Here is a 27,747-nt window from a genome sequence, read left to right as displayed (position 1 = left end):
TGAAATTTGACTGACAAGACTTGAAATTAAGGTATAAACTTCCCCGTTTAAATAGAAAAATTGTACAATACTGCCCCCACAGGGGGGACATTTCATTCACATGTTTTAGACCCAGTATTGAGTTCGATTATCAAAAGCCCTGGTCTGTAGGTCTGGGTTCCACTGTAACATTTTGTTTTTTGGGAGGGGGGTATTTTCATGGTGACAGCAATGAGCACCGTAACTTTTAAGATTAATTTCATACAATTAGTCAATAAGGGATCAAATGCATACTTGAGATGTTAGGATGTGTCAACGAATATGATTGGTGATTGACATGACGCATCAACGTGGGCTGAAGCAGTTTGATACGACGTGAGTTGGACACAATCAGATACATCATATTTCAATGTGTATCAGAATGTGTCAGATCTTGATACAGGGGTATTTTGTGCAGTGAGATCTCTCTCCCTATGGCTTCAAAAGACAGGATTATTGATTTCCTGAGCTGTGCGTGTGTGTGAGAGATAAGAGTCGAGGTGTGTGTGTGTGTGTGTGTCGACAGACTAGTCGCCGTCTGACTGAATACAACCAAGAGTAAGAAAATGCCAAGTAAGACAAAGCAAAATGAAATCACATGTACACCGATGTGAGACCATGGGTTAAAAGAGACGCAGTCAAGCCAATGTGATCATAATGTTTAGTAAAACAGCAGTTATATCATTATGAACAACCAACGAGCTGGAGTCAAGTGGAATTATTCGTTATTGACACAGAAAAGAGCCGTAACGCTACAGAACTAGGTATTGGAGTTATCTTATACGACTTTATGGGATAGTTTCTACAGACACACATTAAGTTCCAATGGCATGGAGATTCTCCATCGAGCATGCTTTCTAGTCCAGTAGGATTCACTTGGGTCTGGAAAACCAGCCCTAATAACAGATTAAAACAAAACAACAAGTTTATTGTTGTGCTATTAACAGTAGTAGTAAATCAGGAGGAATAGAAAGTATAAAACAGGTTCAGAGCAAAAACACAGAAACATTTAATATCTACAGCTTACATTGGAGAATCGTATTTCACCTGTACCACAGACAGCAGACAGATAAATTACATTAGTAATGCAGTTTACAGACATTCTGACACCAGTATTCTGTCATCACATTGGTTTGGGCTGGGGTGTTACTGGCTTTGTACAGGTTAGTTAGTTGCTATGTTACTGCACTTGGCAGTTCTCCTCTTGGCGTGATGCTGTCATCATGGCCTCTTTGCGTTTCTCCCTCTGTTCCGGAGTCTTCCGTGTGCTCAGGGACCGACGGCCACGCCTCTCCTCGCCACTGGAGGCGGGACTAACGCACAGGCCTTTCCCACCAGGGCTGTCAGACAGAGTTGCCATGCCGACAGGGCTCTGAAGGGACAGGGGCTCCAGCACCTGCAAGAGGAGGAAAGGGTTTTAAATGGTCATGTTATGGACAGAGACATGAGTGGACTCTCCCTGTCTTCCTAAAGTGAAATGGTCCACCCCCCGTCTTCCTAAAGTGAAATGGTCCACCCCCCCCCCCGTCTTCCTAAAGTGAAATGGTCCACCCCCCGTCTTCCTAAAATGAAATGGTCCATCCCCCCGGTCTTCTAAGGTACCTTAGAATGACAAACTAGTTCCAGCATAGCAAAGTTCCTCTGCGATACTGGAGGTTGCAGAGGGGAGGACGGATCAGAATAATGGCTGGAACAGAGCAAATGGAATGGCATCGGACACATGGAAACCATAGAAACCATGAGTTCGATGTATTTGATACCACTCCACTCATTACCACAAGCCCGTCCTTCCCAATGAAGGTGCCACCAACCTCCTGTGCTCTGCAACTACCACAGGGAGGCTTTACCACAAGTTAATATGTCCCCAATATGGATGTGATCTTTCACTAGACTGAAGTTATGGAGAGGGTGTTATTTTAAGTGCTATTCCTGAATGGGCCCGAGAGAGGAAGCCGTCTCACAAATGTCTTGCGGGAAGAAAAAAAAAGTCACAACAGGCTGATGGAAATGCCAGTACAATTCTATAAAATGCAGACAATTTGTTCATTTTTGACATGGTGGCATCTTTCAAAAATCTGGTCACCAGTTGGATGGAAACGTAGCTACTGCCACGTGTGAGTGAATGTGTATGTTATCAGGTCTCCAGCGAGCCGTAGTCAAGAGTGATTTTCTATGTCGAGGAAAGAGGGTCCCCATTGCAGATGTGACCCAGGCTAGGGTCACATCCGGCTGACTGACTGAATACAACCATCTCTCACCTTCTTTTAGTGACAAGTCTGTTCTCTACCCTCCATCTCTCCCATGGCTTATATCAACTCTCTGCTGACCAATGACACACTGTAATTTAACTGCAGTGTGTGGCTCACCTTCAGGACTCTGCTGCCCCCCTGTGGGTGGGTGTGTGTGTGTGTAACTCACCTTGTGTTGGGGGGTTACAGTTGGGGTGGTGGCATTGTGTCGTGCGGCGGCCAGACGAGGGCTACAGCGCTGCACTGCGGTTCTCCTCATGATGAAGGGACTGGCCTCTCCTAGAGGGATATCAGCAAACCCTGAGAGAGACATGAGACAAATCGAACATGAGGCCGATAGTAGTGGCTCAGGTTTATTATGCTTCAATAAGAACAAAGTTATTGTTGGAATCCATGTTCCCAGGTCTCACCTCTCTGCACCAGCTCAGGAAGTCCCTCTGGCCTAAACTCCTCCTCTTCCTGTCTACTTCCTGGTTTGGGCGTGGTTGCTGTTGCTTTGATCCTCTTGGCAGTGTTCAGCAGGGCCTCCTGGGCTTTAAATGGAGTGTTGCTGTTGTCACTAGCTGCTAGAACACCACAACCCCTCTTCCCCAACGACCCCTGACCCTGACCAGCAGGCACCGTGTTCTCAGAGTCTGTCTCTGCGGGACCCAACGGTATGAGTGCTTCCTGTGCCCTGGAGGCTGACCTCCTGCCTGACTTTCGCCTGGGTGTTTTATTGCTAGCATTGTTAGCCGTGTTGCTAGCGTTGTTAGCCGTGCTGCTAGTGGTCTGCGTGACAAGGCGCTCCAGGCGTGTTTCCAGCGTGTCGTTGGTCTCCTCCAGCTTGTGGACACGGACCATCAGGCTGCAGTATTTATCCATGCTCTCGTCCACCTCCCTGCTCCTCTCCTCCAAGGCTTCAGTAAGCTCCTCCAGTTCAGACTCACTGCTCCTCTTCTGCGCCTCCAACTCCCTGCTTCTCTCTGCTAGAGTCTTGCTGAGCTCCTGCACCTCCTCACTCCTCTCCTCTAGAGCTTTCTTCAACTCTTTGAGTTCAGTCAGCACCTCCTCAGAGCTCCTCTTCTGTACCTCATCACTGCTCTCCTCACCAGCTGGAACGACAGGGAGGTTTTACATAAAAATGGGTTTGTTTTACATGGAGAAAAAAGGGAGAAAAAAAAATCTATATCTGTTTTTAGCAACATTTACAGAAATGATGATTAATGTGCATTGTCCCTGTCAATTACATCTAATATGATGTTCCACAATCTGAAGTCTTTTCAGACAGTGGTGTAAAGTACTTAAGTAGTACTTTAAAGGTATTTTTAACTTACGTAGTTTTTTGGGATATCTGTACTTTACTATTTATGTTTTTGACCAATTACTGTTACTTCACTACATCCCTAAAGAAAACAATGTACTTTTAACTCCATGCATTTTCCCTGACACCCAAAAGTACAACTTGTATTTTGAATGGCTAGCGGGACAGGAAAATGGTTAAATTCATGCACTTATCAAGAGAACATCCCTGGGTCATCCCCATCGTCTCTGGTCTGGAGGACTCACCAAACACAAGTGCTTAGTTTGTACAGTGCATTCGGAAAGTATTCAGACCGCTTGACTTTTTCCACATCGTTATGCTACAGTATTATACTAAAATTGATTAAATTTATATTTTTCCTCATCAATCCACACACACACACCACACACAATACCCCATGATGACAAAGCAAAAACAGGATTTGACATTTTTGCAAACGTGTTGAAAAAAACCTGAAATATAATCACATTTACATAAGTATTCAGACCCTGTCCTCAGTACTTTGTTGAAGCACCTTTGGCAGCGACTACAGCCTCGAGTCTTGGGTATGTCGCTACAAAGCTTGGCACACCTGTACTTGAGTGGTTTCTCCAATTATTTTCTGCAGATCCTCTCAAGCTCTGTCTGGTTGGATGGGGATAGTCGCTGCACAGCTATTTTCAGGTCTCTCCAGCGATGTTCGATTGGGTTTAAGTCCAGGCTTTGACTGAGCCACTCAAGCACATTCAGAGACTTGTTCTGAAGCCACTCCTTTCTTGTCTTGGCTGTGTGCTTAGGGTCGTTGTCCTGTTGGAAGGTGAACCTTTACCCCAGTCGGAGAACCCGAGTGCTCTGGAGCAGGTTTTCATCAAGGATCTCTGTACTTTGCTTCGTTCTTCTTTTCCTTGATCCTAACTTGTCTCCCAGTCCCTGCCTCTGAAAACCATCCCCACAGCAGGATGTTGCCACCACCATGCTTCACCATAGGGATAGTGCCAGGTTTCCTCCAGACGTGACGCTTGGCATTCAGGCCAAAGAGTTCAATCTTGGTTTCATCAGACCAGAGAATCTTGTTTCTCATGGTCAGAGTCCTTTAGGTGGCAAACTTAAAGCGAGTGCTGCAGAGATGGGAGAACCTTCCAGAAGGACAACAATCTCCACAGAGGAACTCTGGAGCTCAGTCAGAGTGACCATCGGCTTCTTGATCACCTCCCTGACCAAGGCCGACGGCCACGTTTGCTCAGTTTGCTTGCTCAGTTTGGCTGGGTGGCCAGCTCTAGGAATAGTCTTTGTGGTTCCAAACTTCTTCCATTTAAGAATGATTGAGGCCACTGTGTTCTTGTTGGTACCCTTCCCTAGATGTGCCTCAACGCAATCCTGTCTCGGAGCTCTACGGACTATTCCTTTGACCTAATAACTTGTTTTTTTCTCTCTGACATGCACTGTCAACTGTAGGACCTTACATACAGGTGTGTGCCTTTTCCAAATCATGTCCAATCAATTGAATTTGCCACAGGTGGACTCCAAGTTGTAGTTGCCCAGCTACACTTGATCCCTGAATCCACTTGTTTAAAGAACAAACGCCTTATTTTCACCTAACTCTCTCATTCTTTAAATTAACCACATACTGTAGAGGGAAAACATTAGTTCACAGATATTAGTTAGTTCGTAAACTAGTTATCATTTCACACAGATTACCAGAGTCCAGTAACGCAAATTGAGGAACGGCAAGGAGTCGTAGACCAGTTAATAACACTATAGCGAATTGGTTAGGTTACTAACGTTAGCTAGCTGGTGTTAGCTGTCTGATGTTATTAGCCTGCACATTTTTCACACCATAAACACAATTATTTGTTCACTTAAGTTGGCTAATGTTGCGCAACATTTCTCTGGCTAGCTAACGGATAATTTGATCAAGCTAGCAAGATAAGTTACTTAACAATACTTGTACCACCACACTTTCTCGCCCACCTCAAACTTTCCAAATGCCAGTTGTTTTTTCAGTTACAGCTCATGAAGTATGCTTCATCACCTTGTCACCCCTGGTCAGGCTTCTCACCTATGGTTCAGGGGACGCGCTGCTGTTTACTGACAAACTGCCTTTCTACTCTTCGTCTTTACAAAGCTGATGCTGTAACTAGCGAATTGGTTGTCTCTTCTCTCTTCAGTCGCGTGTTGCATTCTGATGTGATGTGAACGATTGGCTGAGCCTTGGACACAGACAGTATCGCTCCAAACGGGCATCACTCTTTCGCTTACAGCCAGTACTGATCCAAAGCTCCACTTTCGCATCGGATCGACACGAACCATGTAGGTCACCTATTTTGGATTAAAAACGGTCATTTTTGTATCTCTGCCAAATGCACTGTAAATTATGTCTGAGTGTGCCCCTGGCTACCCGTAAATAAAATAAATTTTAAAATGATGATGATGATGATTTATAAATTTACTTTCAGTACTTAAGTATATTTTAGCAATTACATTTACTTTTGATACTTAAGTATATTTAAAACCAAATACTTTTAGACTTTTACTCAAGTAGTGTTTTACTGGGTGACTTACTTGAGAAAAGTTATACTAAAAAAGGTATCTTTACTTTTACTCAAGTTTTACAAATTGGGTACTTTTTCCACCACTTGTTTCAAATAATGTAAGTATTCATGTGGGGTTCCCCAGGGTTCAATTCTGGGGCCCCTACTGTCTTCATATATCAATGATATTTATTATTGATGGTAATGTAGTAGATAATGGTACCTGGTGTCTGGCTGGCCTGTAGTTTCTGGGTCTCCAGTACAAGAGCCTCCCTCTCCTTCTCCAGCTGTTTACAGGAGTTCATCCACATGTTAACCTTACCGAGGGCTGAGTCCCTCTCCTTAGACAGACGGGCCACTCTGGAGCTCAGCTCCGATACCTTCCAGACAGGACACAGATAAAAACATATTAGTTACCATAATAATCACTCACAGATAATAAAACATTTAAAAAGTAATACATTTTCAAGTGGTTTTCACTCCTAATTTAATGCAATGAATTTCCAGGCCGTAAAGCAACAATGTGACAAGGGCTGTATACCTGTTTGCTGCTGTCCTGCTGTGTGATGGTAGTGCTGAGCTCCTCCATTCTGGTTCTCAGACTGCTCAACTCTGACAGATGACCTCTGACCTCCTCCTCCGCTGCAGCCAACTGTCCCCTCAGCACCTCCTGCTCCGAGGTCAGCTCACCCCTAAGGGCTGCAACCTCCTCCTCCTGCTGTGCCTTCAGCACCTCCTTCTCTGAGGTAACCTCCTCCAGGGATAACTAGGGAGGAGTCAGTAGTGTGTTAGAAAGAGGACATACATAGTGTGACTGACACACTGCATTGCTGAACCAGAAGACCGGCACAGTTTAACACATCTGTTTCCAACACCGCTAACCGTGGTTGAAAAGTACAAAGTACCAAGATCATTCCAGTCTCGTATTGATGAATGAAAACCCCAAATACTAAGAATATAGGCTATTCTACATGATATCAATAGGACTATAGAAAGCGACTGACCTTGTAGCTTTCTGACTGCTGCTGTAGTTCTAGTCTCTCTGCAGACTGAGCCTGTTCTTTCTGCTCCCGCTCCGACAGTAGTGCCTGCAGCTTCTCCATCTCTTGCTGCAGGGTGTTGTTGTTCTCTCGGATGTCCCCCATCTCTCTCTGCTGTGCCTCCAGGTCCTCCTGCAGTCTCAGAGTCAGCATCTCTCTCTTCTTCTCCCGCTCGATCTCCAAAGCCTGCAGTCGATCCACCTCTTTCTTCAGCCTCTCCCGCTCTTTCTCCCATTCCTCCGTTAGAGACCGCATTCTCTCCTTCTCTCCCTCCAGGCCTTCTCTGCATTTCTGCAGCTCAGAGCTCACAGAGTCAAGCTGGGCCTGTAACTCTTCCACCATTGCCCTCTGTTTGTCCTCCGCCTCTCTCATCCCTTTCTCCAGTTCCTCAGTGGCAGCTCGGTTTGCTGCCTTCATCTCCTCAATCTCTGCGTTCTTCAGAGAGAGCAATTCCTCAAGCCTCTCCTTCTCATTTCTCAGGCTGTCCAGTTCGGCGGTCATCTCCTCAATCTTACTGGCCAGTTCCTTCTTCTCTTCCTCCAATTCTTCAAGTTGGGCCGTGGCCGTCTCGGCCTGAAGCACAGCCTCCTCTAGGTTTTGGTCAGCGTCTTCCCTCTCCCTCTCCTGTTTGTCTAGCTGGTCCTGAAGAGCATCTGCTTTCCTCTGGGCAGCCTTCAGCAGTTCGCTCATGTGTTTTTTCTGTCTCTCGTCGGACTCTATGCGGACCCGGAGCCTCTCGATGCCCGACCTCATTTGGGCCACCTCCTCCTGGGTTGAGTTGAGGCGTGAGGCTATCTCTCCTTTCTCTAGCAGAGAAGACTCCAGAGACTGGGCTAGTCTAGATATCTCCCCTTCCAGAGACTGAATCTTAGAGGCCATGGACTCAGTGTTTTTGCTCGCAGAGCTCTGGCTATCTTTGAAGCTGTTCAGTTGGTTAATCAGGTTGTCCTTCTCCCCGCTCTGCAGGGTGATGGTCTTCTCTAGCGCCTGACACTTCAGCACCAGCTGACCTCTCTCCATCTGCAGACTCTCCAGGTTAGCAGACGTCACATCAGATTCCCTCTTCCCATTTCTGATATCTTCCTCTAAGATCTTAATAACCTCTCTAGTATCCACGTTTGTCTTCTCCAGACTCTCTGCCTTATCCCTCCACTGTGCCACTGACTGTTCCAGCTCATTCCTATCCTCGCTGCAGGACACCATCTCCTGTCTGAGTTGTCCGTTCTCTGAGGTGAGGGTGGCCAGCTGCTGGGCCAGGTCACATTTAGCTTTGCTGCTAGCCTCCACCTTTCTCTCCAGCGTGACTTTCTGCTCGGTCAGGCACTCTAAATCAGCCTCCATGGAGAGGATGTGTTTCTCCAGATTGGCCTTCTCAGAACGAACCCTCTTCAGTTCGCTTTCCACCTGGAAGAACCTCTCGCTCCAACCACCTTCAGGATGGAAGAATCATATCTTCATTCATTCATAAATAAAGTAAAAAGCTTTTCACTTTCTATACATTAGCCTAAAGCACAAAAATTAAACCAATTAGATGCTAACACTATTAAAATGAGGCATATTACAAAGATTAAATGAGATAATATAATTTCCAGAGGTCCACAATTTGGGTTTCTGGTCCTTACCTTTGGCCATCTCCAGCGTCTCTAGCATCTCCATGACATCAGAGAGCTGACATTTAGAGGTCTGCAGCGCCAGTCTCAGGGACTCTGCCTCCTCTGTCAACTCTGAGATCTGGTCACCTGATAATAATGAATACATGTCATTGTCATCATTAAAACACCCTTGAGAGTAAACATAAAACACAGGACAAAAGATTGAAACAAGAACTTGAGGAACTTACAGTTACTGCATGAAACTAAGGTTGGTAAGACAATCACATATCACCGTTATTGAGAATATAAAACCTTCGACATAAAAACAGCGATAAGCCAAATGAGTGCTGCTAGTAAGTGTTAGTGCAAGAAAGACAAGTACAACAGTATGGCGTTTGTTTATATTATGGAGGGGGCGGAGCAACAAAGGAGAGATAGTGTTTAGTAAAAAACCAACCTAGCGTTCGTCTCTCCACTACGCCAGCGCTCATCTTCTCCGCGGCACCACACATCTCTTTCTCCATCTGTTGGACCTTCACCTCTAACTCTTCAACTTTGACCTCCAGCTCAGAGCACAGCTCCTTCCTGAGGGTCATCTCAGAGGTAGCGAGGTCAAGCTGGGAGTGGAGGGTCTGTAGCTCCTCCTCTAGCTTTCTGACCGCCTCCCTGCTCTGGGCCAACTGGTCCTGATCACGAGGAGCTTCAGAGACTGCTAGATGTTCACCGCCGAGGGTCACATCATCATCATCTAGGCTTTTACTGAGCGCTTTCTGCTGCTCTACAGGGACTTTATCCATGCAGTCACTGAACTCTTCAGCTGGCTCATTGTTGCCGTCACTTCCTGTCTGTTGAGGTACCTCAGAGTTGTGGAGGTCATCCGATTGCTCAGCTGATGAGATCAATGAAATAAAGTAAATCCTTGTGAACCCGAAGCATATCATATTAACATTAAGATGTGTAAATGGAAAGCATAACTACTAGAAATTCAATGTCTTATCATATCAACAAACCTGTGGGTTTCATCTCCTCAGGATCTTCTTTTAAGGGTAAGCTAACGTTGAAGGAGCCTGACGTCTGTCTGGAAGTCGGTCCGTCCGCCTCTCCTGTAGAGACCTTCTGGTCTCTCTTGGTCTGAAGCTGCTCTATGAGAGACTGCTGCTGGCTTGCCTGTCATAATAATTATAATACATTTACTAAACACATTTTACTTCCAAGGACCTATACAATACAGGCCATCGTTGTAAATAAGAATTTGACCTGCCTTGTAAAATAAACACTAAAAAACGAAATAAAAAAATTACATACACAATTAGCTCTCCCACTTTATCGATTTACCTGAGTCATCAGGCTGTCATAGTGCTCCTTGAACAGGGCTAGTTCACCCTGCAGTCCGCTCAGTCTCTGCTGGAGCTCGGTTTGTTCCCTCTCAAACGTTCCGATCCTCTCTCTGGTTTCGTCCTCGCTCTGCCGGGTCGCTCTCTCAAACGCAGACTGAACAGCCTCGTAGTTCTCCGTCAGGCTCTGTAGCGTACGCTGGAGACACTCGTTCTCCTGTTTGACCGCGTCTCTCTCATCCCCAGCGTTCAGACTGTGCCTCTGCAAGTCAGCCTCAAGTTGCTCCTTCTCCACGGTCAACTGCTCCTTCTCCACGGTCAACTGCTCCTTCTCCACGGCCAACTGCTCCTTCTCCACGACAAACTGCTCCTTCTCCACGGCCAACTGCTCCTTCTCCACGGCCAACTGCTCCTTCTCCACGGCCAACTGCTCCTTCTCCACGGCCAACTGCTCCTTCTCCACGGCCAACTGCTCCTTCTCCACGGCCAACTGCTCCTTCTCCACGGCCAACTGCTCCTTCTCCACGGCCAACTGCTCCTTCTCCACGGCCAACTGCTCCTTCTCCACGGCCAACTGCTCCTTCTCCACGGCCAACTGCTCCTTCTCCACGGCCAACTGCTCCTTCTCCACGGCCAACTGCTCCTTCTCCACGGCCAACTGCTCCTTCTGCTCCTTCTCCACGGCCAACTGCTCCTTCTCCACGGCCAACTGCTCCTTCTCCACGGCCAACTGCTCCTTCTCCACGGCCAACTGCTCCTTCTCCACGGCCAACTGCTCCTTCTCCACGGCCAACTGCTCCTTCTCCACGGCCAACTGCTCCTTCTCCACGGCCAACTGCTCCTTCTCCACGGCCAACTGCTCCTTCTCCACGGCCAACTGCTCCTTCTCCACGGCCAACTGCTCCTTCTCCACGGCCAACTGCTCCTTCTCCACGGCCAACTGCTCCTTCTCCACGGCCAACTGCTCCTTCTCCACGGCCAACTGCTCCTTCTCCACGGCCAACTGCTCCTTCTCCACAGCCAACTGCTCCTTCTCCACAGCCAACTGCTCCTTCTCCACAGCCAACTGCTCCTTCTCCACAGCCAACTGCTCCTTCTCCACAGCCAACTGCTCCTTCTCCACAGCCAACTGCTCCTTCTCCACAGCCAACTGCTCCTTCTCCACAGCCAACTGCTCCTTCTCCACAGCCAACTGCTCCTTCTCCTCAGTGAGCTGAATGATGTCCATCTCCAGTTGGCCATGTTTTCTAACCTCCTCCTCCAGGGTCTCCATCAGCCCATCAACTGTGGTCTGGAGTGATTCCACTAAACCTGCTGTGGACAAGGCAGCCTGCATCTGCTGGCGAGTGTCTTCAAGAGTTGCTGTCACCTGGGTGACTTCACAGCTCTTCTCTGACAGCTGCTCTTTGACAGAGCCCAGCTCGGTCTCCAAGGTGGACCTTTGCGTCACACTCTCCTCCAGTCTCCCATTCAGAGAGGCCACGGTGCCTCTGAGTTCCTCCACAGTTCCTTTAAGCTCCTCTATCTGGGTGTCAAAGGTGTTCATGCAGGCCTCGTTGTCCTCCAGGTCCATCTGAAGCATCTCCAGCTGGACCTTGATCTTGTTCGTGCTGATGACCTTCTCTTTCAGGGCGTCGGTAGCTTTGTCTTGTTCAGACTCAGCCTGGTTCAACCTCTCTTTCAGACTCTTGATCTTACGGCCTTTCTCATCGACACTGTTTCTGGCAGAAGACAAATCTTCTCTCAGCTTAGACAGCTCTAGTGAGGCCCTCTCCCACTTCTCCTTAGCCTCGGCTCCCTCCTGGCTTTTACTCTCCAGCTGGCTCTTTACAATCTCAAGTTGCTCCTTCAGGCCTCTTTGTTTCTGGAGGTAAGTCTCCAGCTCTGTGACATGGATCTCGGCTTCCTTATGGAGTCTATCTGAGAGCTCTTTGACTTGCATCTCCTGAGAAGAGATTAGGTTTGTTTTCTCCACTAGGCTGCTCTCCAGGTTGGAGTTGAGCTCCACGGCAGCCGAGTGTGTCTTCTGCAGAGCTTCCAGGGAGTTATTCAGGTCAGAAGACAGCTGGGCGGAAGCAGCATTATTCTCAGTGAGTATGTCCTTCAATGTAGAGATCTGCTTCAGCAAACCATTCCTCTCCTCTTCCTGGGAGTCCTGAAGGCTTTGATACTTCACAGAAACCTCTTCAGCTTCCCTCTGGATTTTCTCTACTTTCTCTGCCATCTCTGCCTTTTCCCTCTCAAGACCTGAGGCCTTGGTCTCAGCTTCGTTCACCTGAGCCTCTAGTTTTTCAACCACGTCTCTCAGTATGTGCAGCTCTGTTTCAGTCTGGGTCAGGGTCTCGGTCATGTTCTGCAGAGCGCTTATGGACTCCTGTGCCGCAGCCGTCAGAGTATCACAGCGCTCCTGTAGAGAGCCAACAGTCTTCGCCTGCTCTGAGAGGCTATTGACTTCACCCTGAAGACTTTCCCCTCTCTTTTCTGCCTCAGAAAGCTTCTCCACAAGATCCTCTTTAGTATTGACAATGTTGTCATACTTGGCCTGTAGTTTAACACCCAAACTTTTCTGGATCTTCAGGTTGGACTCCAGTGAAGACACATGGTCCTGGAGGAAAGGCAGCTCCTGCTGAATCTTAACCAGACTCAGCTTGGCGTGCTCAACCTCGTCTACCTTCGATGCTACGCTTTCCTCACACTCCTTCAGGAGGGAGGTCTTCTCCTGGGTAAATCTGGCCAGTTGTTCCTCCTGTAGGGCTGTGGTCTGAGCCAGACTCTCCCTGAGCTGGGCTACATCGCTCTGGCCTAACTCCACCAGAGCATCTTTGGACCGGGCCAGGTCGCAGGCCGCCTGGTACTGCTCCTGGAGCTCAGTGTGAAACATTTCGGCCCGCTCCGCCCTGCCAGTCTCCACCTGCAGCCTGGACCCCAGATCCTTCACTTGTCCTTCAAGCTGGGTCATCTGCAACCCAACGTTTTCCAGGTTTTTTAAGTGTTTCTGGTCAGACTCCTCCAGCTGTTTCTGGAGCTCTTCGTACATGCGGCCCTTCTCCTCCAGGTCGGTACACTTGTTGAGGAGTTCTCCCTTCAGGGAATCGATCTGCCCTGATAGACAAGCCTTCTCAGCCTCCAGAGTCTTCAGCTGCTCCTGTAGACCTATTTTATCGTCATTCAACGAGCCCAGACTCTTCTCCAGCTCAGTGATTTTGTCGACTAAGCCTTGCTGCACAGCCTCAGTCTCGTTAACGAGCGTCTCCTTCTCCGTTTTCCATCCCTGAAGTGTCTCGTTCTCTTTCTTCAGCTGCACAAACTCGCCCTGAGTGGTGGTCAGGGTTGTCTTCAGTTCCTGGATCTCCTTCTCCAGAGCGCTGTGTTTGTTTGTGATCTGTTCCACTTCCTGTTTTTGGATATTCAGTTCACTCTGAGTCTTGTCATTCTTGGTCTCTGCGTCTGTGAGCGTTTTCTTTAGGTTCTCTAGATCTTGGGCTGACGATCTGGTCTGGCTTTCCAGTTTAGTGACAAGTCCTTTCAGCTCTTCGGACTGGGCTTCATTTTTGGCTGTTGAACAACAGACACACAGAAACAACATCTAATGTGGGGAAGCCAAAACCAGAGATATGACATGACAAGGCATGGAATGAAAATGAGCTCATTCCACATCAAACAGGATTTAAAACATTACTTTTACATTGCTAGATCATAATAGATAGGTTTGGAAACCATGCACAAAGTCTCACTTAAACAAGAGATTTTATATCAATGAGTACCTGGACAAATAAAGGTTAAACAAAACCAACAACCTACCTCTGAAGTCATCCAGCATGCTCTGGGTGCGTTTGAGGTTCTGCTCGGCGCTCTTCTTCTCCTCCTCCAGCTGAGAGAGCCTCTTGCTACCCTGGTCCAGCTGGACGCTCACAGTGTTCTTCTCTCTCTGCAGCTCCTGGACAAGTTAAACACACAACAATCAGATTACTTCTGGTTCCAAGATGGAGGACATCCAATGTCCTTAAAGACCATCCAGACTAGGGGTGAAACATTGTGTGCGTATATTAAAACAGTATTTTTTTGGTGTGTGTGTGGTTTCATTGCGGTCCAGCACATCACGGCCCACCTCAAATTTCTTCCTGAGGTCCTGCTCCTTGTTTTGGCTGGCCTGTTGGCTCTGTTCTGACCTCAGCAGCTTCTGTTTCTGCTCCTCCTGGTCTCTCTCCAGCTGGCTCCTCTGGCATGACACCTGGCAGAGGGCAGGGAGGGAAGTGACATACTTGGTAACAGGAAGTTAACTTTTAAGTGGTTGTCAGTGACATGTAGAAATGAATAACTCCAGCCCATAATCACAACGTATTACATTACCTTGTCCATCTCAGCCTGCAGGATGTTGTGGTCTTTCTTGGCTTGCTGTATCTCCTGGTTCAGCTTGGTCTTGGTCTGGTTAAACTGCTGCTCTAGGGAGTGGTGGCTGCTCTGGAGGTGGGACAGCTCCTACACACAAACACAAGAAAAGATACATTTAAACACCTCCCTTCAGCAACAGCTGTTCCACAAAAAAAAAAAAAAAAACATGGGTAACAGAGATTAAAATTGCCACAGATGGATTCTCAGTATTAATTTCAACTACAGAGTCTGAAAGAGCAGAGGACAAAGCGAGCAAACCTTCTGTCTCTCCTTCTCCTGGTCCTTGACCTTCTGTTCCAGAGCTCGTCTGCAGCTCTCAGCGTTGTGCCTCTGGCAGGACATCTCCTCAGAGACCTGTTTCAATTTCTGCTCCATTGACACACACTGGGAGGCACAGTAATGATTCATACATTTTCTCGTGTTCAAAACAGCCCTCAGAAACACAACAGGAATGCATTAGCAAATTATTGTTTTTGAATACGCCATATATCCCCTACCTTGGCGACAGCTTGTTCGTGCTGAGTGGTAGCCTTGCTTAGTTCATCTCTGCTCTTGCCCAGGGTCTTGTCTCTGTCAGTCAGGTCTCTCCTAGCCTGGTCCAGCTGGCCTTGGAGCTCCTGGAGCCTGCCGCTCTGCATCCTCGCGTCCTTCTCCTGTGACTGCAGACGCTGCTCTAGCTCAGACACTTTACTCTTCAGCTCTGACAGGACATTAAAAGAACAGGACCAAACATTGAGAAACCACCAGAGTTTTCCCAGTCAGAACATTGAATTTTTTCCTTTACAAGGCGTTTTCTCACAAATGTGCCTACTGACAGGGTTTGTAAAGAAGGTATTAGTACAACAGGGCGTGGCCTAAAGGATAGTATCAGTATAACAGGGCGTGTTCTCATGGGTAGTATTAGTGTAACAGGGCGTGGCCTAAAGGATAGTATTAGTATAACAGGGCGTGGCCTAAAGGATAGTATCAGTATAACAGGGCGTGTTCTCATGGGTAGTATTAGTGTAACAGGGCGTGGCCTAAAGGATAGTATTAGTATAACAGGGCGTGGTCTAACCTTGATTCAGCATCCTCAGCTGTTCCATCTGCTGGGAGGAGCCATCAGAATCAAACTGGGATACAGATGTGCTGATTCGCTGGGTGGATTTGATTGGTGTATCCTCCGTGTTCCACAGGAAGCCGCCAGCGGATGTCCCGCCCCCTGCCCGCCTAGCCAGGGGCGTTTCAATGGTGCCCTGTGACTGGCGGCCCTTGTCTTGCTGTTGCCATGGGAATATGGAGGAGCCTGCTTGTTGCCGGGTGGCAATGTCCTTATGACTGACGGACGACTGGTTCAACAGCTAGAAGACGAGACAGAAGCATGCATCAGTATGCATCGTATTAAAGTCCCGCCAGGATTTTGCAATTGCAACTCTTCTGTGTGCAAAATCAACAATTCCCTGCATATTACGAAGGTTTGCAAATTGGACAAATCACTGCAATATCACAGCATAAAACGGTCTGCTCACAGCATTACAAAAGGAGGGATCGCAATTTTAGCTTATCGCTGCACTTTAACCACATAAAATGCGTCAGCATAGTTTTGGGACAATTGGATAAAAATCATAGTAAATTGCCGTAGCAAAGTCTAAAGAACTGCAATAGCTAAATCAAATTTTTTTGCCCACAAATATAACAGAAAAGCGCAGTACAATCCTGGAGGGGCTGGTATTACACCATCCAGATGTGGTAAAATTTATTGGCACCACTGCAATTTTATTTAAAAAAAAAAAACATGTTTAATTGCTATTTTTACCTATAGGCACCTGCACTACAGGTGAATTAAATTACACAAACGAGAATCAGCCTCCAACCAAACTAACTTTAAAAAAAAGTCAACTATAAATTTTAAAGTGAAAAATAACAGTGTCAGTTTAGATTAGTTCTTCTGGGTCCTGTGCAGTTGCAAATCAAACAATAACACCTGTAAACACCAACAGTGTTTGCCATTTAAAACCATTTCAGAAGAAATAGTGAATTATGCAAGGGTGCCGATACTTTTGACAGCATCTGTATATACCATATGTTATGCTACTTCAAAGCAACAACAACGCTTTGATTTGTATGACTAGTTTCAACAGGTATAGATGTTTTATTGTCACATACACTAGATAGGTGCAGTGAAATGTGTTGTTTTACAGGGTCAGCCATAGTAGTATGATAGGTGTTGTTCTACAGGGTCAGCCATAGTAGTATGATAGGTGCAGTGAAATGTGTTGTTCTACAGGGTCAGCCATAGTAGTATGATAGGTGTTGTTTTACAGGGTCAGCCATAGTAGTATAATAGGTGTTGTTCTACAGGGTCAGCCATAGTAGTATGATAGGTGTTGTTCTACAGGGTCAGCCATAGTAGTATGATAGGTGTTGTTCTACAGGGTCAGCCATAGTAGTATGATAGGTGTTGTTTTACAGGGTCAGCCATAGTAGTATGATAGGTGTTGTTTTACAGGGTCAGCCATAGTAGTATGATAGGTGTTGTTCTACAGGGTCAGCCATAGTAGTATGATAGGTGTTGTTCGACAGGGTCAGCCATAGTAGTATGATAGGTGTTGTTTTACAGGGTCAGCCATAGTAGTATGATAGGTGCAGTGAAATGTGTTGTTTTACAGGGTCAGCCATAGTAGTATGATAGGTGTTGTTTTACAGGGTCAGCCATAGTAGTATGATAGGTGTTGTTTTACAGGGTCAGCCATAGTAGTATAATAGGTGTTGTTTTACAGGGTCAGCCATAGTAGTATGATAGGTGTTGTTTTACAGGGTCAGCCATAGTAGTATGATAGGTGTTGTTCTACAGGGTCAGCCATAGTAGTATGATAGGTGTTGTTTTACAGGGTCAGCCATAGTAGTATGATAGGTGTTGTTCTACAGGGTCAGCCATAGTAGTATGATAGGTGTTGTTTTACAGGGTCAGCCATAGTAGTATGATAGGTGTTGTTTTACAGGGTCAGCCATAGTAGTATGATAGGTGTTGTTCTACAGGGTCAGCCATAGTAGTATGATAGGTGTTGTTTTACAGGGTCAGCCATAGTAGTATGATAGGTGTTGTTCTACAGGGTCAGCCATAGTAGTATGATAGGTGTTGTTTTACAGGGTCAGCCATAGTAGTATGATAGGTGTTGTTCTACAGGGTCAGCCATAGTAGTATGATAGGTGTTGTTCTACAGGGTCAGCCATAGTAGTATGATAGGTGTTGTTTTACAGGGTCAGCCATAGTAGTATGATAGGTGTTGTTTTACAGGGTCAGCCATAGTAGTATGATAGGTGTTGTTTTACAGGGTCAGCCATAGTAGTATGATAGGTGCAGTGAAATGTGTTGTTTTACAGGGTCAGCCATAGTAGTATGATAGGTGTTGTTTTACAGGGTCAGCCATAGTAGTATGATAGGTGTTGTTTTACAGGGTCAGCCATAGTAGTATGATAGGTGTTGTTTTACAGGGTCAGCCATAGTAGTATGATAGGTGTTGTTTTACAGGGTCAGCCATAGTAGTATGATAGGTGTTGTTTTACAGTGTCAGCCATAGTAGTATGATAGGTGTTGTTTTACAGGGTCAGCCATAGTAGTATGATAGGTGTTGTTTTACAGGGTCAGCCATAGTAGTATGATAGGTGTTGTTTTACTACTATGGCTGACCCTGTATGATAGGTGTTGTTTTACAGGGTCAGCCATAGTAGTATGATAGGTGTCGTTTTACAGGGTCAGCCATAGTAGTATGATAGGTGTTGTTCTACAGGGTCAGCCATAGTAGTATGATAGGTGTTGTTCTACAGGGTCAGCCATAGTAGTATGATAGGTGTTGTTCTACAGGGTCAGCCATAGTAGTATGATAGGTGTTGTTTTACAGGGTCAGCCATAGTAGTATGATAGGTGCAGTGAAATGTGTTGTTTTACAGGGTCAGCCATAGTAGTATGATAGGTGTTGTTTTACAGGGTCAGCCATAGTAGTATGATAGGTGTTGTTTTACAGGGTCAGCCATAGTAGTATGATAGGTGCAGTGAAATGTGTTGTTTTACAGGGTCAGCCATAGTAGTATGATAGGTGTTGTTTTACAGGGTCAGCCATAGTAGTATAATAGGTGTTGTTTTACAGGGTCAGCCATAGTAGTATGATAGGTGCAGTGAAATGTGTTGTTTTACAGGGTCAGCCATAGTAGTATGATAGGTGTTGTTCTACAGCAGGGGTGTCAAAGTCAAATGGACGGAGGGCCAAATAAAAAAATCAGCTACAAGACGAGGGCCGGACTGTTCGAATGTTCATTGAAAAATTTTTAAATGACGCATATAGTCTAGTGAACCTAATTGAACCTACTGAAAACCTAACAAATATATTACAATATGATCAGATAAATAAAGCAATATTTTCTTATGGCTCTGTCAGTAATCTTTAATTTTCAACAGACACAAAAGACAAATTTCCTTTATATAAATATCCCCATAACATGAACATTAAATGAAAGAAACCGGTATTCAAGGCACCATCAGTAGACTATATTTTCTATTTTAGCAAAAGTGGGCTAAATTTACTTCAAAGAAAAAACAATAATAGCAATTTTCTATCATCCACTCAACTGAAATATTTTTAAAATATAATTGGATTGAAATACAAAAAAATAAAGTGCAAAAATCTATTAATCAAAAACAACACTTTGTTTAAGGAGAAGTAACATGCAGTGAAAACAAATATTAAATTTTAACTTTTAAACTTGAACTGAGTAAAAACTCTAAATATGTGATTGCACAGTAATGTTCACTTGTTTGAGGTTGAGGGTGATACTTGGTGGTGTCCCATCTTTTCCACAAGTTCATCAATGTTCGGGGTAAGGCTCTGAGCTGAAGAAATCCTCAGAATTGAGTGGAGGTGTTCAGCAGTAAGTCGACTTCTGTGTGATGTTTTGTTCAGGTTCATCAAGGAAAACAGTTGTTCACACAGGTATGTGCTGCCAAACATAGACAACGTTTGAGCAGCCTGGATGCGCAGCTGGGGCATTGTGCCGGGGAGGAAACGGGCGAACTCCGCAGCACCCACTGCCGCATATTTTGCCCTCAGTGCATCATTGCATTGGAGGTCAATCAACTCCATTTGGAGGTTTGGTGGTGAGCTTTCCACGTCAACAGCAAATGGGTTACCGAGCAGTTCCAACCTGCTTTTTTGTGCTTCAAAGTCAGCAAATCGGCGTCGAAAGTCAGCGGCAAGCATACCTATTTTATCAGCCAACTGTGTGCTCGGGAACGCACTGGTAGAGAGCTTCTCTTTCATGGTCTGGCAGCTGGGAAAGTGGCTCAAATTTTCTTTCCGCATCTGCGTCTCCCACAGAGTCAGTTTGGTTTTAAATGCCTTCACTGTACTGTACATATCAGAGATGACACGATCCCGACCCTGCAGCTGCAAGTTTATTGCATTCAGATGACTCGTAATGTCACACAGAAAAGCCATTTCACACAGAAACATTTCGTCTCGGAGTTGTGTTGTGTCTTTCCCTTTGCTGTCCAAGAACAGACAAATCTCCTCACGAAGCTCGAAACATCTTTGAAGCACCTTTCCCTGGCTTAGCCATCGCACCTCTGTGTGATAAGGCAAATCACCATGCTCCGTTTCTAACTCCGTCAGAAATGCCTTGAACTGGCGGTGATTCAAACCTTTGGCTCTGATAAAGTTAACTGTGCGCGTGATGATGCTCATTACATGCTCCATTTTCAAGGCTTTACCGCACAACGCTTCCTGGTGTATGATACAATGATAAGCTGTCAGCTCACCTGTCGCGTTTTCCTCTTGCATCTTTTCCCGTATCTTCGCCACCAGTCCGCTCCTGTGTCCACACATCGCAGGTGCTCCGTCGGTTGTCAAACCCACGAGTTTTTCCCAAGGCAGCTCCATCTCATTTACACATCTTGACACCTCTTCATACAAATCATGCCCCGTAGTTGTGCCATGCATAGGACGTAAAGCCAAAAACTCCTCTGTCACGCTTAGGTTGGAGTCCACTCCGCGGATGAAAATTGACAACTGGGCAATGTCAGAAATGTCGGTGCTCTCATCCACAGCCAAGGAATATGCAATAAAATCTTTTCCCTTTTTCACAAGCTGCTCTTTTAGATTGATGGACAACTGGTCTACTCTCTCGGCAATGGTGTTTCTGCTCAGACTCACATTTAAAAAGAGTTGCCTTTTTTCTGGGCAAACTTCGTCACAAACTTTAATCATGCAGTTTTTGATGAAATCCCCCTCCGTAAATGGCCGGGCTGATTTAGCGATCTCTTCTGCCAAAATAAAACTGGCCTTGACAGTTGCGTCCGCGTGTGTGTCCGCGTGTTTCGTTTCATAATGTCGTCTCAGATTATACTCTTTCAGTACCGCCACACTTTCTCCACACAGAAGACACACAGGTTTTCCAGCTACCTTCGTGAACATATACTCCGACTCCCACCTTGTTTGAAACCCCCGGTTCTCAGTATCCACCTTCCGTTTTGCCATTTTTGATGGGTATCTGAAAGTTAATTTTACTGTGATGCTGACGACTGCTGTGCCAATAAATATTGAAATGAAGCAGCCTACTGCTCGGTGCGTCACCTTTGCATTGTGGGAAATGTAGTATTGGTGCGTGTAAAAGATCTGCGGGCTGCCGGCTTGCTGCGGGCCGGTTCTAATAATAAATCAAGATCATCCCAGGGGCCGTAAAAAACCTTCTTGCGGGCCGGATGTGGCCCGCGGGCCTTGACTCTGACATATGTGTTCTACAGGGTCAGCCATAGTAGTATGATAGGTGTTGTTTTACAGGGTCAGCCATAGTAGTAGGATAGGTGTTGTTTTACAGGGTCAGCCATAGTAGTATGATAGGTGTTGTTCTACAGGGTCAGCCATAGTAGTATGATAGGTGTTGTTCTACAGGGTCAGCCATAGTAGTATGATAGGTGTTGTTCTACAGGGTCAGCCATAGTAGTATGATAGGTGTTGTTCTACAGGGTCAGCCATAGTAGTATGATAGGTGTTGTTCTACAGGGTCAGCCATAGTAGTATGATAGGTGTTGTTTTACAGGGTCAGCCATAGTAGTATGATAGGTGTTGTTCTACAGGGTCAGCCATAGTAGTATGATAGGTGTTGTTTTACAGGGTCAGCCATAGTAGTATGATAGGTGCAGTGAAATGTGTTGTTTTACAGGGTCAGCCATAGTAGTATGATAGGTGTTGTTTTACAGGGTCAGCCATAGTAGTATAATAGGTGTTGTTCTACAGGGTCAGCCATAGTAGTATGATAGGTGTTGTTCTACAGGGTCAGCCATAGTAGTATGATAGGTGTTGTTCTACAGGGTCAGCCATAGTAGTATGATAGGTGTTGTTTTACAGGGTCAGCCATAGTAGTATGATAGGTGTTGTTTTACAGGGTCAGCCATAGTAGTATGATAGGTGTTGTTTTACAGGGTCAGCCATAGTAGTATGATAGGTGTTGTTTTACAGGGTCAGCCATAGTAGTATGATAGGTGTTGTTCTACAGGGTCAGCCATAGTAGTATGATAGGTGTTGTTTTACAGGGTCAGCCATAGTAGTATGATAGGTGTTGTTCTACAGGGTCAGCCATAGTAGTATGATAGGTGTTGTTCTACAGGGTCAGCCATAGTAGTATGATAGGTGTTGTTTTACAGGGTCAGCCATAGTAGTATGATAGGTGTTGTTCTACAGGGTCAGCCATAGTAGTATGATAGGTGTTGTTCTACAGGGTCAGCCATAGTAGTATGATAGGTGTTGTTTTACAGGGTCAGCCATAGTAGTATGATAGGTGTTGTTTTACAGGGTCAGCCATAGTAGTATGATAGGTGCAGTGAAATGTGTTGTTTTACAGGGTCAGCCATAGTAGTATGATAGGTGTTGTTTTACAGGGTCAGCCATAGTAGTATGATAGGTGTTGTTTTACAGGGTCAGCCATAGTAGTATAATAGGTGTTGTTCTACAGGGTCAGCCATAGTAGTATGATAGGTGTTGTTTTACAGGGTCAGCCATAGTAGTATGATAGGTGTTGTTCTACAGGGTCAGCCATAGTAGTATGATAGGTGTTGTTCTACAGGGTCAGCCATAGTAGTATGATAGGTGTTGTTCTACAGGGTCAGCCATAGTAGTATGATAGGTGTTGTTCTACAGGGTCAGCCATAGTAGTATGATAGGTGTTGTTCTACAGGGTCAGCCATAGTAGTATGATAGGTGTTGTTTTACAGGGTCAGCCATAGTAGTATGATAGGTGTTGTTCTACAGGGTCAGCCATAGTAGTATGATAGGTGTTGTTTTACAGGGTCAGCCATAGTAGTATGATAGGTGTTGTTTTACAGGGTCAGCCATAGTAGTATGATAGGTGCAGTGAAATGTGTTGTTTTACAGGGTCAGCCATAGTAGTATGATAGGTGTTGTTTTACAGGGTCAGCCATAGTAGTATTATAGGTGTTGTTTTACAGGGTCAGCCATAGTAGTATAATAGGTGTTGTTCTACAGGGTCAGCCATAGTAGTATGATAGGTGTTGTTCTACAGGGTCAGCCATAGTAGTATGATAGGTGTTGTTCTACAGGGTCAGCCATAGTAGTATGATAGGTGTTGTTTTACAGGGTCAGCCATAGTAGTATGATAGGTGTTGTTTTACAGGGTCAGCCATAGTAGTATGATAGGTGTTGTTCTACAGGGTCAGCCATAGTAGTATGATAGGTGTTGTTTTACAGGGTCAGCCATAGTAGTATGATAGGTGCAGTGAAATGTGTTGTTTTACAGGGTCAGCCATAGTAGTATGATAGGTGTTGTTCTACAGGGTCAGCCATAGTAGTATGATAGGTGCAGTGAAATGTGTTGTTCTACAGGGTCAGCCATAGTAGTATGATAGGTGCAGTGAAATGTGTTGTTCTACAGGGTCAGCCATAGTAGTATGATAGGTGTTGTTCTACAGGGTCAGCCATAGTAGTATGATAGGTGCAGTGAAATGTGTTGTTCTACAGGGTCAGCCATAGTAGTATGATAGGTGCAGTGAAATGTGTTGTTCTACAGGGTCAGCCATAGTAGTATGATAGGTGTTGTTTTACAGGGTCAGCCATAGTAGTATGATAGGTGTTGTTTTACAGGGTCAGCCATAGTAGTATGATAGGTGTTGTTTTACAGGGTCAGCCATAGTAGTATGATAGGTGTTGTTTTACAGGGTCAGCCATAGTAGTATGATAGGTGTTGTTCTACAGGGTCAGCCATAGTAGTATGATAGGTGTTGTTTTACAGGGTCAGCCATAGTAGTATGATAGGTGTTGTTTTACAGGGTCAGCCATAGTAGTATGATAGGTGTTGTTTTACAGGGTCAGCCATAGTAGTATGATAGGTGTTGTTCTACAGGGTCAGCCATAGTAGTATGATAGGTGTTGTTTTACAGGGTCAGCCATAGTAGTATGATAGGTGTTGTTTTACAGGGTCAGCCATAGTAGTATGATAGGTGTTGTTTTACAGGGTCAGCCATAGTAGTATGATAGGTGTTGTTCTACAGGGTCAGCCATAGTAGTATGATAGGTGTTGTTTTACAGGGTCAGCCATAGTAGTATGATAGGTGTTGTTTTACAGGGTCAGCCATAGTAGTATGATAGGTGTTGTTTTACAGGGTCAGCCATAGTAGTATGATAGGTGTTGTTTTACAGGGTCAGCCATAGTAGTATGATAGGTGTTGTTTTACAGGGTCAGCCATAGTAGTATGATAGGTGTTGTTTTACAGGGTCAGCCATAGTAGTATGATAGGTGTTGTTTTACAGGGTCAGCCATAGTAGTATGATAGGTGTTGTTTTACAGGGTCAGCCATAGTAGTACGGCGCCCATGGATCAAATTAGGGTTCAGTACCTTGCTCAAAGGCACATCAAAGGACTCTGGTATTTGAAACAGGGACCTTTCAGTTCCAGAGTGTCATAGTGGATTGTCATGCTAACAAAACCACTCCCAATTGTAGTCCCTGCACTGCATCTGACTGTGTGGTTGTGCTACTGAGCATGTCAACTCACTTTGACCTGTGTGATTTTCAGTTCGGCTTCCAGTCTCTTCCTCTCTTCCACCTCCTGGTTGTATCTCTCCTGAAGGTCCTCCAGCCTGGAGTCTGGGAAGGAGAGAAACTGTTCACACCACAACCATGCACTTAAAATAGACAGATGATACTAGTGATGGAGGCGGCTACCAGGGTTCGGGTCAATTTCCTTTCAATTCCAGTCCATTCAGGAAGTACACTGAAATTCCCTCCAATTGTTTTCGATTAGTAGTATTTGGAATTGAAATCAAATGTATTTATAAAGCACTTTTTACAGCAACCAAATCAGAATTTGGTTTACTTTCTGAATTGAAATGGACTCCAACCATGGCTACAACTGCACCGTGACACATTTTTACCAGGTAAGTTGACTGAGAACACATTCTCATTTACAGCAACAACCTGGGGATTAGTTACAGGGGAGAGGAGGGGGGGATGAATGAGCCAATTGCACAGAATATAAGTGGGCCATATTGTGGTACTCTACCATGCTGTCTGTAGCTGGGAGTAGCAGCAGGAGTGGCAAAGGTCTTCTGAGGAGTGCTGTAGGACTGTAGATCAGAGGAGTGGGAGGGCTGAGAACGGTCCTTTTCATTCTTATATCTGTAGAGGAATACAGTGTTATTATTACCATGTTGTAACCATCCTATTCCTAGGCTAGCTAAGCATCTCCAGTACGTGCACAAAGCCAACGGATTTCTCGTACAGCCCTAGTGTACAGTAGTACTGAGCAAGCGACTCACTTCTTGAGTTCCTGCTCCAGTCGTTCTATGGTCTTCTTGCTGGTGCTGAGCTGACCCTCCAGGTTGCTGACCTGTTGCACTTTGACCCCCAGGTCGTGGGTCGCCTTCTGACGGGCCTTCTCCACGGCGTCACATGACTCTACCAAGGCCTGGTTCTCCCTCTTAATGGCAGACGCCTCGCTCTTCTCACTGTCAACCTGGAGAACACACAACTTTGAATGTCTAACACACAAACTGAATGTAAAAACAGAAACTCCCCTAGGATAAAGTATTAATGTTTTGGAATTCAACACCATAACTTAAGTCACCAACCTTTTGTTTCTGTTTTTGTAGAGCAGCCTCCAGTGAGTCGAGCTGGAACTGTTTCTGATTCCTCTCCTTCTTGAGCTTGTCCAGCTGTCCCTCAATCTCTTGTATCTTCTGCAGGGCTTTACCTGAAAGACCATCTTTCCACTCCTCCACTACCCAGCTCATAATGCTTCAATATCTGTAGCTAGCTACGTCAAGCCTCAACCGGCTTATCCTGGGAGGGGAGAAGTACCACCAAAACTAACGTTAGCTAGCTAAGCATATTTGAATGGAGGCAGTGCTAGTGACATAGCACTAAATAGTACACCAGATTCATGTTTTATATTGAATTTCACAATTCAGATATTTATTTGATTTTATTGATGTAAAAAAATAATAATAATACAATATCCAAATGTAAAAGTGCATATAAAATGATCAGGAATTTGTCACATTTATAGGGCTACTAGTGACAAAGATTATCTGACAGGTTTGACTCAGTAAATAGTAGGGGGGGGGGTGGTTATTGAAATTCCATACATTTTGAAGATACAAATTCGAATGTGTTACAAAAAAAAAAAAATCTATAAATCTTTCAATTGTTTTTACACAACACATCAAACAGATAACGTTAAACACAAAAACATAGACAGGGGTATTTACATAAAACATTTTTGGGAAAAGCTTAAGAGTATGAATTGATTCAATACCTCATTCATACTATTCAATGTGGCAAAGTAATTATTTAAGTAGACCTTAAAAAAAATACTGAACAAGATGTCCCCCCCCCGCCACCCAAAATGTTTTTTTTTTCAAGAATTCTTATCAAATGTATCGCATACTTTCGTTAGTGGAGAACCATGAACTATCAAAAACTAAAAGAAATCTCAAACTCTATGCTACTTACTCGTTTTGAATCATATGTCTTGGTTATAAATGAGGCATACCTCTACTGCCTTTTATCAAATATATTATTTCTCTGCGTTTATGCACTTTAGCTTAGATAGCTAACGCTAGCTAATCAAACTACCATTAGCCTAAATTTAGCGCTAGCTAGACCGCTTTTCATATCGAATGTAAACAAAGTAAAAGTCACAGGGGACGAACAGAGAGTAGTTTTTGCAACTACCAAAACTGTTCAAACCAAATATTGGGTCCAATTTAACTATCTGCTTTACCAACCTGTTGCAAAACAAATTTTTAGGTAGAAATCTGAACTCACCTAAAAGCGGTGATTCTGGTTCTTGAGATTTCGCTCCGAAAGACAAAATGCTGCTGAGAATTCAAAATCCCCAGTAATCTCCGATGCGGCGTTTGATTGGATGATTATAGTGACTTTGTCAGAAACTCACCATTGATTGGACGCTTGAATTTGAACAAAGTCCCCGCCCCCAGAATATTGCGGCAGTTTATTTGTCACGTGACTAACCAAGGAACTGAAGGGTTGGTCCCAGGGAGGGATCATTCTTCAAACTCGTGTATTGTATTGATTTGTAGTTACTCATCCACATCTGGTAAATTGTTGTAACGTCTCCTAAACTCAGTATGCACATTACCACTACTATGGTTTGCATTGTTTTAATTTATGGCAATTTGCATTCAGTTGTTTCATTATAGCTAATGCCGCATTCACTCGGAACTAAGAAACTCGAACCGGCACGTGTATAATAACTACAACCAGTTGACAAGTAGAACATTTCAGAGTTTCCTAGTTCCGAATAGCAGGTGAACGTGGCTTTAATATCAAATTCAATTCAAATGGCTTTATTGACATGGGAAACATGTTTACATTGCCAAACCAACTGAAATAGATAATAAACATCCCCCTTTCCCATTGTCTTGTTTTGCCTCAGTGGATCGACTATTGTATCGAAAATTGTTCTGCCCAAATTCCAAAAAGCATTTGCAATTGGCATGTATTTGGCTAATGTACAGTTAGGCCCTAAAGTTTAGGCATAGGTGACGCACTAACATCAGATAAAAAATAATGAAAGGAAAACCTAATGTAGCCTATTGATATGAATTGCACAAAAAGTATAGTTTTAGGTATTTTAAATGCATTGTTTTCTCTATTCAAACCGCATCACACACACAAACACGTTATGGGTCACAGTACCACTTTCTGGTGGTAAACATAAAGCAGAAACGGATTATTTCAAGACGTTGCAAAACGTTGCGGTCTTGAATGGTACATTTCATTTGCGTGCCAAAAGCCGCAAT

The 27,747-nt window shown here is 44.9% G+C and overlaps 1 protein-coding gene across 1 annotated transcript; it reads right to left on the bottom strand.

The window, feature by feature from the left end:
* Positions 1-688: 688 nt before the first annotated feature.
* Positions 689-26,789, bottom strand: LOC139383782 (centromere protein F). Its single transcript, XM_071128353.1, has 22 exons — positions 26,750-26,789; positions 25,552-25,762; positions 25,240-25,436; positions 24,984-25,099; positions 24,477-24,568; positions 15,496-15,778; positions 14,936-15,138; positions 14,697-14,822; positions 14,397-14,525; positions 14,155-14,277; positions 13,848-13,983; positions 10,729-13,601; positions 10,048-10,410; positions 9,723-9,879; positions 9,170-9,601; positions 8,743-8,859; positions 7,085-8,550; positions 6,622-6,846; positions 6,304-6,460; positions 2,678-3,361; positions 2,437-2,567; positions 689-1,414 (listed from the first exon to the last, which is right to left on the bottom strand). The coding sequence occupies exons 2-22, from the start codon at positions 25,711-25,713 to the stop codon at positions 1,199-1,201; spliced, it is 8,388 nt and encodes a 2,795-aa protein (XP_070984454.1). The 5' UTR covers positions 25,714-25,762; positions 26,750-26,789; the 3' UTR covers positions 689-1,198.
* Between the last annotated feature and the right edge of the window lie 958 nt (positions 26,790-27,747).

The sequence above is a fragment of the Oncorhynchus clarkii genome, chromosome 25, assembly GCF_045791955.1.
Source record: "Oncorhynchus clarkii lewisi isolate Uvic-CL-2024 chromosome 25, UVic_Ocla_1.0, whole genome shotgun sequence".
Classification (NCBI taxonomy): domain Eukaryota; kingdom Metazoa; phylum Chordata; class Actinopteri; order Salmoniformes; family Salmonidae; genus Oncorhynchus; species Oncorhynchus clarkii.
This window is presented reverse-complemented; position numbering and strand designations above follow the sequence as displayed.